Source organism: Barbus barbus, assembly GCF_936440315.1.
Source record: "Barbus barbus genome assembly, chromosome: 42".
Classification (NCBI taxonomy): domain Eukaryota; kingdom Metazoa; phylum Chordata; class Actinopteri; order Cypriniformes; family Cyprinidae; genus Barbus; species Barbus barbus.
In genome coordinates, this window is record NC_136720.1 from 21,755,070 (window position 1) to 21,772,065 (window position 16,996).

General features: G+C 36.1%; 1 protein-coding gene across 2 annotated transcripts in view; it reads left to right on the forward strand.

The window, feature by feature from the left end:
- Positions 1 to 287: 287 nt before the first annotated feature.
- LOC306861147 (transcription factor EC-like) overlaps positions 288 to 16,996 on the forward strand; it is a 44,106-nt gene continuing 27,397 nt past the window's right edge. The window contains exons 1-2 of one of the 2 annotated variants that reach the window (XM_079403254.1): positions 288 to 391; positions 10,215 to 10,388. In XM_079403254.1, the coding sequence (XP_079259380.1) occupies positions 10,230 to 10,388 (159 nt within the window). In that variant the 5' untranslated portion in view covers positions 288 to 391; positions 10,215 to 10,229. The remainder of the gene's footprint in view (positions 392 to 10,214; positions 10,389 to 16,996) is intronic. The other variant, XM_079403255.1, reaches the window with a different exon arrangement.

A 16,996-nucleotide genomic window follows, 5' to 3' on the forward strand; every position in this document is an offset into this window, starting at 1 on the left:
AATTCAATACTTATATTTTTATGCCAGAAAATATTTTTTTATTATTCATTAGACCAAAAAGCATAAAATCTCCATCAGTTGTGATTTGTTGTTCAATGTGTGAACACTTACATTATTGTACATTGAACACAAAAATCAGAAACAACTCTTGATCTTGATAATGATGGAACATCAGTTTATATTATAAAAATGAACAATATCTCACTTTTTAGGCTCAAGATGCATGTCAGAAAGTGAAGAGACTTCCCATTTTCACCCGGTTCCATGGACGAAGAAAAAGAGGAAATAGATAAAGATTTATAATGGATCGAGTCTTGCTGGCCAACAGTAATAGCAAGAGATCAATCAACCGCTGACTTCACAGAAAAACACCTGCAGCCGACGATCACAGGTAATTTATATCTTTCATTAAACTCAATCTGCCACACACACAAGAACTAGTAATCTAGCTGGCTACTTCTGCTATGTGTTTATGATAAAGAAATGTTACACAGAAGTGTACGTCCAGTAACGAGGCATGCTTATGGTAATGAGAGACCAGAGATATACTGTAATTTAATGGTCTTATTTAAACAATATTTCAGTAAATACACATATATTATCCAGATTTGCCAGTTTATCACAGAATCACTTTTTGAAACAATAATCATCGTAGAACATGAAGCAAATCTAACAAACCTGCTTAAGGACAACGTCTAAAGAGGGACACATTAAGGCTTAATATTTCAGTTAGTATTGCTGATTTGTCCTTTAATACAAAGTGAAGTTGTTTACTATCATTTTACTGTTACTTTATAAGGCAAAAATGTCTTTTTTTGAGTATAAGTAAAATGTATACTGAATGTAGTGGATGTTTAGTACTCAAAAGGGTACTAAAATGTCTCAAAGTTACTAAAACATTTACATTTATGAAAGAATGAATGAATGAAGCATTTATATTATTATGCAGTAGGCATATGCTTTTGTATGTGTAGCTCAGTTGGTATAGGTTAAATTTCCAGAATGCTTAAACTAATAAAATGTTTAGTTTAAATAGTAAGAGTTGATCCGGATAAGTTTTTGCGGACTGTATAAATGTGAAGCAGATCTTTTGAGAGGGGCTTTCTGAAGTAGGTCTATCTGCTCTTGAGTAATGCATTTATAGCAATCGCTTTGTGTTTGCAAAATTAGTGTCTACAGCAACAAAGTGACATGGCAAAAAAGGAAAACTATTAAAAAACAAAAATGGAGAAGTGGCAGCCTCCACCAGATTCTTTAATAAACTTCCTCTATTGGGGCTCATCACATATATTGTTTTACATACAGGAAATTCCATCTATCATGGGATTTTTGTACAGGATGTGGTTTCTTTTGCACTCATTTTAAAGGGTGCCACTTATGGGGGCGGGGGCATTTTTTAATTGAGCACATGAGTGACCGTCACAATCACAACACGAGGGTATGACTTTGCAAAAACAGCACATTGATTTATATTTGCCAGTTAAACTGATTGTTCAAAACCATTACCCGTATAAGAGTGGGTGAAAAGCATGTACAAAGATAATGATGTGCAATGGACTGAACACACCCAGGTGTAAAAAACCTTTTCTAAACACCTCTGTCGCTATGCATTGCAGAATTTCAGTATGTGCAAAGACAACCGGTTGAGCTTGAAATAATCTGATCAAACATTTCATTTTTTTTTTTATGCTAAAATGTTGCACATTTATACTATTGAGAATTATCACATGCATTTAAAGACAAAATACTGATGGTTTTCACTTTTGTTCAGGGTGCAGTGTTATTAGTTGTTAAAAAATTTAAATGTATTTTAAATTAATTAAAATTGAGTATTACTTGCAATATATTGTATATAATATATTGTAATATAAATGTGTGTATATATACAGTATCTCACAGAAGTGAGTACACCTCACTTAACTAAACACAAAAAATTATAAAATAAAGAGGAACAAGAAATTATAATAATAATAATAATAACAATAATAATTTATTACACTTTGGGACCAGGAAAAAAAATCCTTTAGCCCCACTATATGTTATACCACAATAAAATATAAAATAATTGTAAAAACAAAATCTAGAACATATATATTCAAAGATGATAAATAATAAAAAATAATAATATATTCATAAACTTTGGGACTAGAGGTTAGCCTTTAAGCTTACAGCAGAATAAAATAATGAAATAAATATGAATATAAAAATAAAGAACAAAAAATAATAAAAATGTATAAATCAAACATTCCCATATTTAGCAGTTGTTACCCTACACCAGGCATGAACGAGAGATAATGCTGAACGTCTGAAGAGTAGCATATGGGAATCTTTCATGAGACCACAGGCACATGGCTGTAAGACGCAGACTTTTACTTGAAATGGTCAGAAAGGAAAGAACACACATGGAGGTATCAGAGATAGATGAGCAGAAGATTAATGCCATTTATATGAAGAGAGAATGAGTGAGAGATTGAGATTCGCAGGTGTTGATCAGTGTCAGGTGGCACGCAGAGGGTGAAAATAGAGAGGGAAAGGTATCTAACATTTGAATGACAATGAGATAATGGATAAGTAAAAAATCTGAGACGCAAGGTGTGAGGGGGAAAAATGAAAAAACGTGTGCATAAAGTTAGGAGACATGGAGATGAACTGAACAGAACACCATTGTTCCAGTGGCTTTAGCGCCAAATGAACCCTAAAATGTCCTATTTTCTCTGTATTGTTTTCCTTAACTAACTTTTTTCACATTTAGTTTACTTTTTTTTTTTTTTTTTTTTTTTAACGAGTTAAGAGTACCCTAGTTGACATATGTATTTAAATACAAATATTAAATATTATGCATGTCATGTTCAGATTTTTATTTAGCTAAGAGTTCTAAGATGTCATTTTATAGATTATTTTAGCATATTATTTTACAGTAAATGATTAAAAAATAATTGAATTGACAAAACAAGGCATTTTATAAGTAATATAATATGCCATAAATTTATTCTTTATTTTTTTTCCGGGATACCGTATCACATAGACATCCTACAAAGGGACAGCTAGGCTTAAAATATGCCATTAAAGGACAAAATATTTTTTAAAGTGATCATGTTATTAGAAATTGAATTGTTTTGATCTTGATTTGTTTTTCAGTTTGATGTACAAAAAAAGCGCACTTTTAGAAGTCCTCCAAAATTACAATTTACAATTAAATTATAAGTCCATTAGTCCTTCAGAAGATTCTAAAGTTTATGAAAGTTTTGTTGGTAGCACTTTATTTTACAGTCCTGTTCCACATGAGGGGAAGAAATTATATAAAAATATATGATTTAAAAAAAAAAAAAGTATAAGACCTCTTTCGAAACAACTTGAAATGTAACAGAACTGATGAGAGATGTGTGCAAGACAGAGAGCGGTGTGTTTGTGTAGGGCCAGCATGGCATTGCTCACCTCTGATTCACACAGCTGTGCTTGCTCAATATCTGACCAACACCCACCCAGCTCTGAGAGGTCACAAGATCACCATGGTCCTGAGAAAGAGAGGTGTGGACAGATGTAGGATGTGCATTTTTACATAACATATGCAAATGAAAGCTCTCATGACAACAATGATTAATATTAATATTTATATATTAGTTATATATATTATTTAAATGTTATATTAAAATATACTTTATATTAATATGCAAATAATGATGAGAACTACTGCATTATCACATTTTATTACAATAACTAATGATTTATTAAAAATAACATGATCTTGACATCCCATTTCAATAAATTTAAATGTTAAGAAATTATCTGTTAAATAAATTAGTCCATATTTGTTTAATTTATGTTTTAATTTATTTTTTAATAAATTAATGACATTCATTTTTAATAAATAAAAAAATAATGGTAATTTATTTGTTTAATTGTTTGACAAAGTGTTTTTATTTTTAATAAATGACATTTATTTTTTTATAAATTATTTAATTTTATTATTAGTAGTTGTAGTAATTATTTATTTTGAATAAATAATCTAAATGATTGTAAAATATAATGTGATTATATTAAGTTTTAACAATCATATATACTATTATAATACTTTCATATCATCTTCACATTTTATGATATATTTAGTATAAATGAATGATTTATTAAAAAAAACATGACCTTGACCTGCTCCTTCAGTAAATTTGAATGTTAAAATTTTTTGAATTGCTCACATTAGTTTAATGGAGGTCATATATACTGTCATTATCATAATCATCACATTTTATTATATATTCAAAATGATATGGTCTTGATACTACTGACAAAATGTTTAAAAAATAAAATAAAAATAAATCTGTTAAAGAAATGAGTCATTTTAAGAAATTGTGTAACGGCTGAAGATGTTTGCCCAATAGATTGAGTTTCATTGTGCAAGCAAAAAAGAAAGTTATGCAAACTGTCAGACTTCTCATCTCAAGTTTTCAATGCCGACTTCCATGCTGTCTACACAGTGACCTCTTGTGGGAATCAGAGGAACTGCAGTTAAAGCTGTAATACACTGGGTTCCCCTCCAACATTCAAGTCTAATACCTTCACCCAGCCCAGATAAGTTCATAAAGGGCAGGAATCAAACATCTTGGCATTCACATTCCAGACTTCATATTGCTTAATGACAGGGAAGGTGTCTGAATTGCCTTGTCGAAGAGAGGCGGTTTTGTGCTGTTTGAGTAGTGCTAGCATGACAGCGTGGTGATGAAGGAGCTCTCCACAGCGAGCGATGGTAGGAGAGCCCTCAAGAACACGTCCACCCACCCTGAGTCCGTCCCTCTACAGAATCTCTGAGGCCCAAAAAGCAGCTCTCGTATCACATGAGGCAGGGTTCAGACACAAGTGAGGCTCAGCTCACCTTGTCCAATCAGTGACAGCGGAGGGGTTCATGGGAAGGTGAGGCGCTGCTCAACCTTGGCCAATCAGAGATGACATTGAATGTTTGTTCTCTCCCTGGCCTGTGGCTCTTGGGTTTGACCGAGACTCCATGTCTGAGATGAGACCGACTCAAGAGGAGCGCTGGCTAGACAGACACAAGCCTTTACTTCCCTGTCTGGTGCATTTGGGAAAAGCAGCTAATATTGTTTCTTCTGTATCTGAGCTATGCGTGCCAACATAGATAATAAGAACAACTTCCCTAAATGGGGTGCACAAGAAAACATATGCAATGGGGGGGAAGTTTATCGCATTTATAAAATTTACTTAAAAGAATAGTTCACACAAAAATGAAAATGTAGATGAGTTTGTTTCTTCGTCATAACAGATTTGGAGAAATGTAGCATTACATCACTTTCTCACTAATGGATCCTCTGCAGTGAATGGGTGCCGTCAGAATTACAGTCTAAACAGCTTATAAAAACATCACAATAATCCACACCACTCCAGTCCATCAATAAACATCTTGTGTTTGTAAGAAGCAAATCCAAAGTACGAGTCCATAATCCATAATAACGCTTGCTCCAGTGAAAACGTCCATCCCCTGTTGTCCTTTTACATCAAAATCCACTGACATATTTGTTTATAACTGTTTTCACTCATAACAGTGCTTGATCTGTGCATATTTCTCTCCAGATTCAGATAAGATGACTTTTTCACTGAAAAAAGCAATATCCAGGATAGAGGACTTAAAATGTTATTATGATGAATTTATTTAGCACAAAGACTCAGCTTTTTGCTTAAGACTTTAATTGTTGGACTGGAGTGGTGTGCATACTTGTAGATTATTGTGATGTTTTTATATCAGCTGTTTGGACTCTCATTCTGACGGCACCCATTCACGGCAGAGGAGCTGATGTAATAAAACTGATGAAATAAATTTCTCCAAATCTGTTCAGATGAAGAAACAAATTAATTTGAGATGCCCTGAGGGTACGTAAATTTTCAGCAAATTTTTATTTTGGGTGAACTACTCCATAAATGGCAAGTACTTCACTGTTTTACCATATATTTTATGGCCCCACTAACAAGAAGTGACATCACATACAAAAACCCATTACCTCTATGAGATGTCCTCACTAATGTAGTGAACCCGAGTGTGAGTAAAATGTGTGAAATCTTCTCTGGGTTCATCAGGAGTGGGGAATGCAAACAGTGACTTCACATGCCAGCTCAGTGGGTATTCCTAACAGGATTACAACAGAGATACACAACTGAGATTGAGACTGAACAGTCAAACTGTCCAGACAGGCTCCATTACAGCTGCCAGATTACACTAAATATGAGAAGTCACCAAAGCAAATAAACTCACTCTGGACACCTAACTCCTCAGCATTGTACAAATGAACTACAGCGATGTAGAACGAACTCAGAGGGAGCACTGTAGGAACTATTCGATCATTTGCAGTCAAGATCAAGAAACGTTTAAATGCATGTTAATGCAATGCAATAACATAAAAGTTAATTAACATCTACTATAATACAATTTCTGTAATGTATGTATTGAAACAATACTTGCTTACAAAAAGTAGTTATCAGAATACATGGGTAACTAGCTAAAGTATCTACATGAATTGCATGAAACCTTTTGATTAGACAAAAGACAAAAATGCAAAATAAATTAATAATAAGTATGTTCTTTGGGCGTCCCGAGTTCGAGTCCTGGCTCGTGAACCTTTCCCGATTCCGTCCCCGCTCTCTCTTCCACTTTGCTTCCTGTCTAAATACTATCCTGTCACAATAAAAGGCAAATTGCCAAAAACAACAACAACAAATAAACACAAATATTGAAATCCTATCAAACTAGTTCATCTATTTGCCACAAGTTCACCTCTGATAAATGAAAACTTGTCCCATCATATAAAACTGAGTTTAATATTTTATCCAATATATTAAGAGATATGATGAGTAGTTGAAAATGTACTGCGTTGTAGGACTGACCCAGCTACAACAGCTTTTATTTGAGTGTGTTTGAGATGCATTGTTTCATCTCTAAGTCAGTCCATTATTCAGACCCAGTGACTCAAGATTTGAGCACAGGCAGAAGCACCATAGCCCTGCTTGTCATCTGAGGAAAGCAGAAAACCAAGAATTAACCGTGAAAAGAGCAAATAAATAGGTGCTTCTACTTGAAAAGCCGGTAACAAAGCCTTTTGAGGACCTGAGAGACACCATGAGAAAGAAAGAGGGAGAGAGAGCGAGAGAGGAAACAAGTGTTTTGTCTCTCAGCCCAGAGCTGCTGGGGTGGCAAAGCGCCGTTTCTGAGGGAAAGCTTTTAATGAAGCCCAGGGGGAAAGGAGAGCTCATCAGACTGAGACACATCCTCTAAAATCTCTCTTTTTCTCACACACACATTTGATATAATATACATTCACATATACATACTCTAAAGCTCTTTCTCTAGACTTTTAAAAAGAGCATGGTAGGATTTTATCCTGTGAGGGCATTTTGCACTGATATGCATTTTACCTGAGGCTACAATTTCTAAGTATATCTTATACTTCCTGGTCTCCACCTACACAACCAGCTAACCAATGAGCCTGAAGGGTTTTACTATACACTGTAAATCACTAGTTAAAGCTCACCAGTGTCTCGTTGACCTCATCTTGACCTTGGTGACATCCAAAAATGACCCCTTTGCAAATCAACATCACTGACAGGGAAAAAGCCACATTTATTATCAAAAAAACAGATTTTTAGTGCAAAACGTGTCACCTTGTTGCTTACTGGCTCAAGTTACACCCATGCGATTCTGGTTTCTAGATATGGCTTGAATCTTTCATTAATGCATTTTATTGTATTTTGTTTTATTATCCAAAAGGCCTAAATCCTAAGTGCAAAACACCTGATCACCTGTATGATTTGTATGAGATATACTGGCAAAATGCACAAAAACAATTGCTTTAGCAAACACCAGTAAGAAATTCTTTACAAAATATCTAAATCGACATGTGAAAGATATGAGAATGCCAAATGCAGCAGGTTGCAGTTTAGCATGACAACCCATTTGCTAGCATACCCCTTGAATCCCAAACGCCAAATATAGGGTTCTACTGTTTGGTAAATTGTAGTAAATGGAAAATGGCTTGGGATTTCTAACCTCTGAATGTGTCAAACATTGCCTCTGCTGCAGACATAGAGGCCTGTGACAAAAGCCCTGGTTTAGTGTCATTACCTTCCCTCATTATAGTATTAGCTTTATAGAATGCCCCTGTTGTTTGTGAGGAATACTTACTCGCCTCATAATGGAGAGGCTCACACACAAATAGTGACCAAATGTGGACACAAACCCAAGTGAAGCATTGACAGGAACGATTGTCTCAAATAAAGGAAGCTAAAAGCAGCTCTGTCCCTGGAATGCTGACAGATGGACAGAAACATTCTTTAGCAGGATTTCGGTCCATCTCTGAATCTGACTGGTGTCTAGGATTGCATATTCTACTGTTCGGCAATGCTGACAGGAAGAGAGAAATAATGAGGGAATACAGAGAGAGAGAAGGCAATTTAACATCACTTGCACCATGCATGGAAGTAGAGAGGTGTGGGCAAAAAAGGAGGAAGACTTGCCAATTACGTTGTGCTCAACCTCCTGCTCCTCCATTATGGAGCTCTTTCCTTTCACAGTGCTGTCTGGCTCCTCAGCGTGGCCCCTCTGATTGTGTGAGGCGTCACTGTCTCACTGATCTCTCACTGATACAATGAGATCCTCAAGCTGCATAACTCTACATCATACCTACATATTGTAACATATCGAATATCTGAAATTAAAGCATGTAGAAGAGTCAAACAAGAAGGAAGAATCATTCCTTGCATATGCACCGTGGTCAAATATGGATAGCGAACAGCTTTTAAAATGTATCATTTGAAGTGTAGCTACATCAGGGTGAGAGCGACAGATAGTCAAATAGATGGAGAGACAAAGACAGTGAGTGAGATGGATAGATAGACAGAGTTTTATAGATATATAGACAGACAGATAGACGGACAGTTTTATAGATATATAGACAGACAGATAGACGGACAGTTTTATAGATATATAGACAGACAGACAGATAGATAGATAGGCAGACAGACATAGATACAGATAGATAAATATGAGACCGTCATCAATTTGCATATAGTAAAATGGATAGATTGACAGATAAATGTTGAGTGGACTTTAGTTTGGTGACCTAGTTTTCTCAGACTTCCAGCTCTCGGTGATTCTCCCTCCAGTCATCCCTGTGTCTGTCAAGTTCATTAGTTCCTCATCATTCAGGAGAAACGGCCCAAATCACACATTGTCCTGCAGAAAAGACATGTTCTCATAAGCCCATTACGTCTGAGAGCTCAGAGTGGCATCTGTGTCCATCTGAGCCGGTCATGCCACAGTCTCAGGAACAATGTCCTCTCCTCAGGACCAGTGTGGGATCGGCGCTGAAGAACAACAGACTATTTGCAGCCACTTTCCAGCTCTGTGCAAGGCCTCTTTACGTCACCATAGACCAAAAATGTTCACACACAGACTGAAACAATCAGAGCAACTAATAATAAAGACAATGTAAACATGTTTTCCAAGCCAATAATTTAGACTTGGTATTGATATGATCTATTATTGTCTGCATATATGATCTGTAAATAATACTTACACAGTATGACAATGTTATTCAATTAAATAATAAAAGAAAAATCCTTAATTTCCTTCAATAACATATCGCAATACATTTCATATCACAATGTGTAAATGACAGTGCAACATGATACAAACACTTTCAAATCATCTGTCACTTTCAGATGAGAAATTGCTGCTGTTAAAGTAGATAACACTGAAACGGCCAATTAGCTCAAGAGCTTTTTTAAACACTAAAATCACTTATTGAGTGTGACAGTTGAACTGAGAGACTATAAATGCGACACACTGCCTCTTATTATTTCAGATCTGTTTCAGTCATCTCATGCAGAGCTGACGTGAGTCTAAACAAAGATGTATTGCAAAATATGATCACCGACTGAAAGAAAACATCCCTCAAATGTGATTTCAGATGAACCCTAGGGACAGTACGCTCAACTGGCTTATTTAAATTCATTTAGACATCTTTATGGATTTTGACTTACACATGACACTGATTTATTCAAGATGCAAATCTAAGCAAAAGATCTGAACGTTACTAAATTTGATTGAAATGTGCACTGAATGATACACTAAACAAAAGTCAATAAATAAGTGTAGATACAGTGACATTCACATTTCACAGCTTACTCATCTCTCGTGTTGTGTTTTCACTCTGCAGCATTAGGGATCTGCAATGTTCCAGTCATTCTCCACTGTTCAGTCGGCCCCTGCAGCGAACCAGTGGGTCCCGGGGCCCTCGTTCTCCTCCTGCCTCTACTCCTACAACACCAATTCACACCCGGGCCCCAACCACAGCAGTCAGCCCTCTACCTGTCCCTGGACTCGATGGGAGGTAAGCAAAATCTCTAACACATCATTTTGTTTTTTCTTGATGGCATTTAAAGGAATAGTTTGTTTTTTCTTTGCAACAGATTTAGAGAAATTTTGCATTAAATCACTTTCTCACCTGTGTATCCTCTGCAGTGAATGGGTGCCATCAAACAGCTGATAAAGGGTCTGGGGGAAATGTTATTATGGACTGGTATTTTGGGCAGAAGTGACAGTTTAAAGTTAAAACGCCTTGATGGATTTGTTTTGTACAAACACACAGCTTTTCACTTCACAAGAAATTAATTGTTGGACTGGAATCATGTTTTTATCAGCTATTTGAACTCTCATTCTGACGGCACCCATTCACTGCAGAAGATCCACTGGTGAGAGTGCAATGCTAAATTTCTTCTAATCTGTTCCGTTGAAGAAAAAAACTCATCTAAATCTTGGATGACTTGAGGGAGAGTACATTTTCAGCAAATTGTCATTTTTGGGTCAACTATTCCTTGAAAACATTGTTACAATGTATGAAACTGAATGCTATGCAGCGTGTTTTGCTTTTGGCAAGTATGTCGCGGAAAACATGTCTTGACTGATATTAAGTGCAACTGTGAGTTAAGTGGCATTCACAGCATATATTAGATTTGGGTTTTGTGTTGATTAAATCAATCTTTATTTGGCAGTCATTAGCACACAGGAGTGCTGGCAGGATCATTACAGCTGATCTTAATTTAGTTGCATGCATCATAACACAAATTATAATGATCTCTTGGAGGGAGCAAGAACTCACACATGATCTGAGAGAGAGAGTCGGAGAGTGTTAATCACTTGGCATATGTCAATGTTATTATTATAATGTTTCATTAGATTGACTATTTTAATCAATTAAGGCAATGATTAATATTAGCTTCAATAATATATCAAAAATATAAATGTCATTTCAGTGACAGGGTGACAACCAAGGTGCGATATAAAACATTTCAATTCCAATAAAATCTAAATAAACAATTCTTAGATACCAGGAATAAATAACAGCTAAGATTTCATTAACAGCACCTCCTGCACATGCAAATACTGTATATAGTTAACATGTGTGAGAAATGCATTGTACAAAATCAATGTCTTTTTTCTCCTTTCTGATTCTGATTGATTCTTAACCCCCGTAATGTGATTATAGACGCATGCCTATGTCCGCACATTTGAGTCAGAAACCACCCAAACAGCCCTTTGTGTCGCAGGACTCATTTGTCTGGAATTCCGATGCTGTGGATTTGCTGGTGGTTTTCTTTCGGAGCGTAATTCCACACTATGTGCTGACAGAACACAAGACCTCTGTTACTGTACCCACACTACTGCCTTTCAACAAGTGTTTATTTTGACCGTAAAAAGCAAAAGGCGCTGAACTGGGGTGTGAGTTTGTTTCAATGTATTTTTGGTCACTTCTACCTTTGTTTGTTGCAAAGGATTAAGAAAAAGACAGTTTTGGGAGTTGCTTGCTTTTGAATAGCTCCGAAGATTAACTGAGTTTTCAGTTATGTTTTGTAAAAGCATCAACTTTGTCTCAGAGGTTTCTTTTTTTTTTTTTTTTTTTTTTTAAATGAAGAAATGGCAAAAGTTGACAGTGATATTATATATATATATATATATATATATAATTAATTAATTAATTAATTAATTAATTAGGGTTTGGCTGATAGACATCACGATGTTGAGCCGGCATCGTGATTCCCCCCCCCCCCCCCCCCCCCCCACCCACACACTATTTCAGTAGCCTAATTTCTCTGGCTGTTATATCATTGGGTAATTATACTGTATATAGCCTAAATTGTGGGCATCAGGGAGTCGCTATTATGCCTGGCACTGAAACTGCTTTTTGCGCGATCGCTTTTTAGTTTTCACTTTTGAAATTCAAGATCTGTTTATACTATGGAGCGGCAGTACTCACCGCACATTTTACAAGATCAGATGCTTGTCAGTTGTGCTCGGGATCTGCAAATCATTCACCATCGTCTCAACCTGGTCGCACACTGGATAAGTCGCGTCGCACTACGTCTTTACATTGTTTGGAATCATTGCTAGGTGCCGTGAACAGACGCAGAATGGCACCTCTGGTGTGCGTAAACTCATAGAAAATGTGTTTGAATTTTAAAGATGTGGTGCAACGCTGCTCTTCTCGTCCAGTGTGTGACCAGCTTCAGTCATCTCCCCTTACTCTGTCTGTTTATGTGGTAAGTGAAATTTTATGTACTGTAACAGGCAACCGTTGCCAGTCGTGATTTGTTTTCCTTGCCGTTCTGAAAACAGATTTATGCTTCGGGCACCCCCCCCCCCCCCCCCCCCGCCCCCGATGTCATTGTCCATCGCGATGCTTCACTGCAGACATCGTCCGATGCCAATTTTGTAGACATCGCCCAACCCTTATTTATTTATTATTATTTTTTAATTATAAAAATTTACTCAGATTTATCACAGGTAACTTTCTATATAAAATTAACAAAAAATTTAATAATACACCTAATTTGTGATCATTTGTCAATGAGTTATGATCTGCTTAAATTGATCAGACAGAAGAAAAACACTTCAGCTGCACTTTTAAAAACTGTCAGAAGGAGAAAGCTAGAAATCCGGTTTTCAGACGGAAAAGCCAAGCAACAGTCAGATTTAGGGAGTGGAAAGGGAATAGAAGAGGCTGGAGCACATCAAAGCTGCCTTGTATTTGCTCTGGTCCACAAGAGGCCTTTCATGTGTTAAAGTGTGTGTGTGCATCTGTGTTTTGGTGTGGGGCTGTGTATTTCAAACACTGCAGCACTACCTGTGTTTGGAGGAAAGAGTCTCATCTCTCTTAAGCGCGCTGTCCCTTGAGGCTACGGCAGACGTACACACACACTTTCGCTCAAGAATCTATAAGCGTGTATCTACACGCCCCTCGTCTATGAGGTTTATCCTGAGTGTGTCGGAGGCATATCGTGGAGCTGAGGGGTTATGGGAAGATGTGTTATAGGGAGACGAAGATGTGGGGGGGTGCTGTTTGGATCCTGACTGACTAATAGGACCAAAGCAGACTGTGAGGGAGACCACCCACCCCGTCTGGCTCAGACCCAAACTCTGTCTGACATCCTGCGAGCCACTGGCAGGAGGAGGCAAGGTCAACAGATGTATAATGGGACAGACAGTTGTGTAGCGTAGATTAGCATGGGCGTTTCGTAACAGATATCTGTGAAAGGCATAGCGGATGACTGGAAAAATAGTGCTCTGTGCAAAATGCTATTTTTTTTTTTTTTTTTTTATGCAAACTTTTTTTTTTCTACTCCTTTCTATGAAACCATAACAAAAATAAACTATAAAAAAAACTATATAGACATGTTTAAATAAAATATAAGAAACTAATATAAAAGACAACAAAATGACTAAAACTGAAATTAAAATGAAGAGAAAATCTAAAAAGGAAATCAAAATATTAACAAACTACAGTAATGATTCTAAACTAACACTTGTCCTCATCCTACTTTTTTATTTTATTTTATTATTTTTTTTTTTGGATAACGCACTGAGATGTCACAATATGTAAGAAAATGTTTCATTGCAACTTTAAACAAACCTAAACACCTACTTTTTTGCTAATTATGTATTTTCCTACTAATTTATATAAATGCATTTATTGGTGTCGTTTCTGCTTATTCAACGTCCGCATGTGCCATTTTAAGTGTATGTTTATACTACCAAAAAGTATCCAATTTGGTATTATGCATTCATAGAACTGTATATTTGCATGATATGCAAGTAAAACTGATATATGCACTCACTCGGTATGAAATCTATTTTGCAATGAAGCATTGCAAAAGCAGGGTGGGTGAAGCACATGAACATGGTGGAGTTTATAAATACATCACAAAAACTACCTCCGATGAACTCAGTCGTCCAGGACAAGATGAAAAGGCTGAAACGAAAGAAAGACAGATGGAACGAAGGAATGATGGAAATAAAAGCAGAGGAAGATGAACATCAAAATCCACTTCATCCAATCGTTGTGAATCAGCAGTGAGAGGAAACTGAATTAGCAGCATTGATTATGACAAACAGCCTGCAATCAATTGCAACATGAAATGGGGTTTTTCCAGGACAGCTGAGTGACTCAGTCCAATATCGTCACTGTTCTCCCTTTCTAGAAATGACTGACTCAGAAGCACTCTTGATCAAGTACAACATTTCCGAATGGAAAACAAAGACTGACATCTTCTGTGGTTTGGTGATGATGCTCGTTCTTTCCATGTGTCTCTTTGATCTGTCAGACTCATTCCCTGCTAATAGGATTAAACCAGCGGTCTTTTAAATTCTATATACTGTGTGTAAAAACTCGAGTCAGAAACCAGTTTATCCGTCTGACCTCTCTGGATTACCCTCTCTGTCTAGATGCTCCACACATTCCTTCATCGTCTTCAAGAAATAGAAGGAATTCAAAAGGAATCTGTAGCATCTGTTATTCTATTCTATTTAGGGCTGATTATAAAAATATACTAATTACATGATGTGTCAATCTAATTAATCACATACATTTTGGCAATTTCTGAAATAAATTGAGAAATTACCGCCAAAACAATTTAAAGTTATGTTATGAGATCAGCATTGATGATAATAAATGGGAATTAATGTTAAATGCATTCAATTTTTAAATGCGTTATTTTTTCCCAAAATACGGTCAACAACATTTGAAGTGGATCAAAATCTTTCATCAAAGTTGTCCTAAAATCAAAATGTGTTTTTGTCTTAGGACAACTGTGATGAACTTTTTTTGATCCACTTCAAATGTTGAGTACGGTAATTGCAACAAATTAATGCATTAATTCAACAGCACTAATTAAATATTGTATTAGAACAATGCAAAACAATAGAATACATAATATTAAATATGTAATGATTATGAATGTTAATGATAATAAATATTTTATTAATTACATGTTACACACATGCTTAGATGCCCGTAAAATGAATACCTGAATACCAGATGCACTGGTGTCAAGTAAGGCCTGAAAAAGTGATCAGTCAATTTACCACAAGCTTCATTCTTGCCTCAAAGATGGCAACTGAAGTCCTGGCATGTGAAATCCACATTAACAAGCAAGCGTACTCTCCTTTATAAGATTAATGCAGTACATGTAGCAGGTGTCTGCCAAAATTCCAGTCTTATTTAAACCGCCCATCCCATGCCAGCTCTGTAATCCTATTAGGCCTAATTGAGTGAAGTCGGCAGTCTTTTTCAGTTAAACCAAGTTCAGCCACTAATAGGATTCAAAGGAAAAAGGTTCAGAGCATGGAATATATGCTAGTGTGGGCTTTTAGCCTTGAGCGGGGCAGAACGCTGTGCCCCGGGGCACCTGCGGAGCCTGATCTGGCCAGAGGGCTAGACGGGACGTTAAGCGGGAGGGGGTCTATTTAGGTGTGCAGGGATAATTATAAGCAGTAAAGGTTTTACTTTTTTACATTTTCATTTTTAATAAAATCCTGACAGGAAAATAAAACTTGTGTACTTCCACTTTTGTGTTTGTGCTTTAGCGGAAATCAAGCAGGAGATCATTTCTTAATGGGTGAATCTGACAAAAACATGCAGATCACATTTCAAGCTCTACTATAATGTGCAACATGAAATTTTTTTTAACAAATAGACCTAATACCATGATGTATAAATAGCTTTAGTTTTATATATTGTTTTTCTAATAATTTCTCAATATCACACATAAATGATTGTTTAAAAAGACTTCTAAAAAAATTATTTCGTGCATTTAAGAGGGCTATATAATAATAATAGCAATTTATTTTATTTTAAATTTTAATAATTGTAATAACAATAATAACTATTATAACATTACAAAATGTGATTAGTCATTAATGTAATTATAAAACAGTGGCATAGTTGTCTGTTGTGATTTTCCACTACATAGAATTGCTTTGATCGTATTGATTAAACGGTAATAAGCAAGAGAACTAGACTCTTCAAAGATACTATCGGTCTGTCCAGATTGACCATTGGCTTCTGATCAGAGTGAGTCTATGTCTGTGTTTGATGGAAAGACATGTATCAAACAGGGCCACTGTGGCCCTTAATATGGTGTATCACCAGGGGCCCTCGCAAAAAAACCCCAGGGCGACGTCTCAGAGTCATGGCTCGGCCACAATGTTTAGTTGCCGGCGTCTTTTGGACAAAATGACTGAAAGAGACACAGGAGTTTGTCTCCAGTTAGGCTGAGCAAGTCACTTGTGAGAATAATAGACCATGAAGTTCATAAAATAAATACAATTATAATGTAAAATAAAACATATTATGTGAATGATTACAGTAGAATTATTCTGTTGAATCAGTTAAATAAAACCATATAGTGGTGATAAATCTTCGAATTTTGTGTAAATTCTCCAGCAGGAAAGTGGCTAGTATTAGCCAGTAAAGACGGCCAATGCTTCCTATAGGAAGTCAGATAAATGCCAATCAAGATCTGAGGATGAGAATGTCATTAGCAATACCTAATCTCATTCAGATTACTCCATTCTTCCCATTGAGCAAAGTTAATCTCTAGAATAATATTTCTGTTTTCTAAATCCTTGTGGAATCCTCCGTTTTGTCAGTGAGTGAGTTTCTCC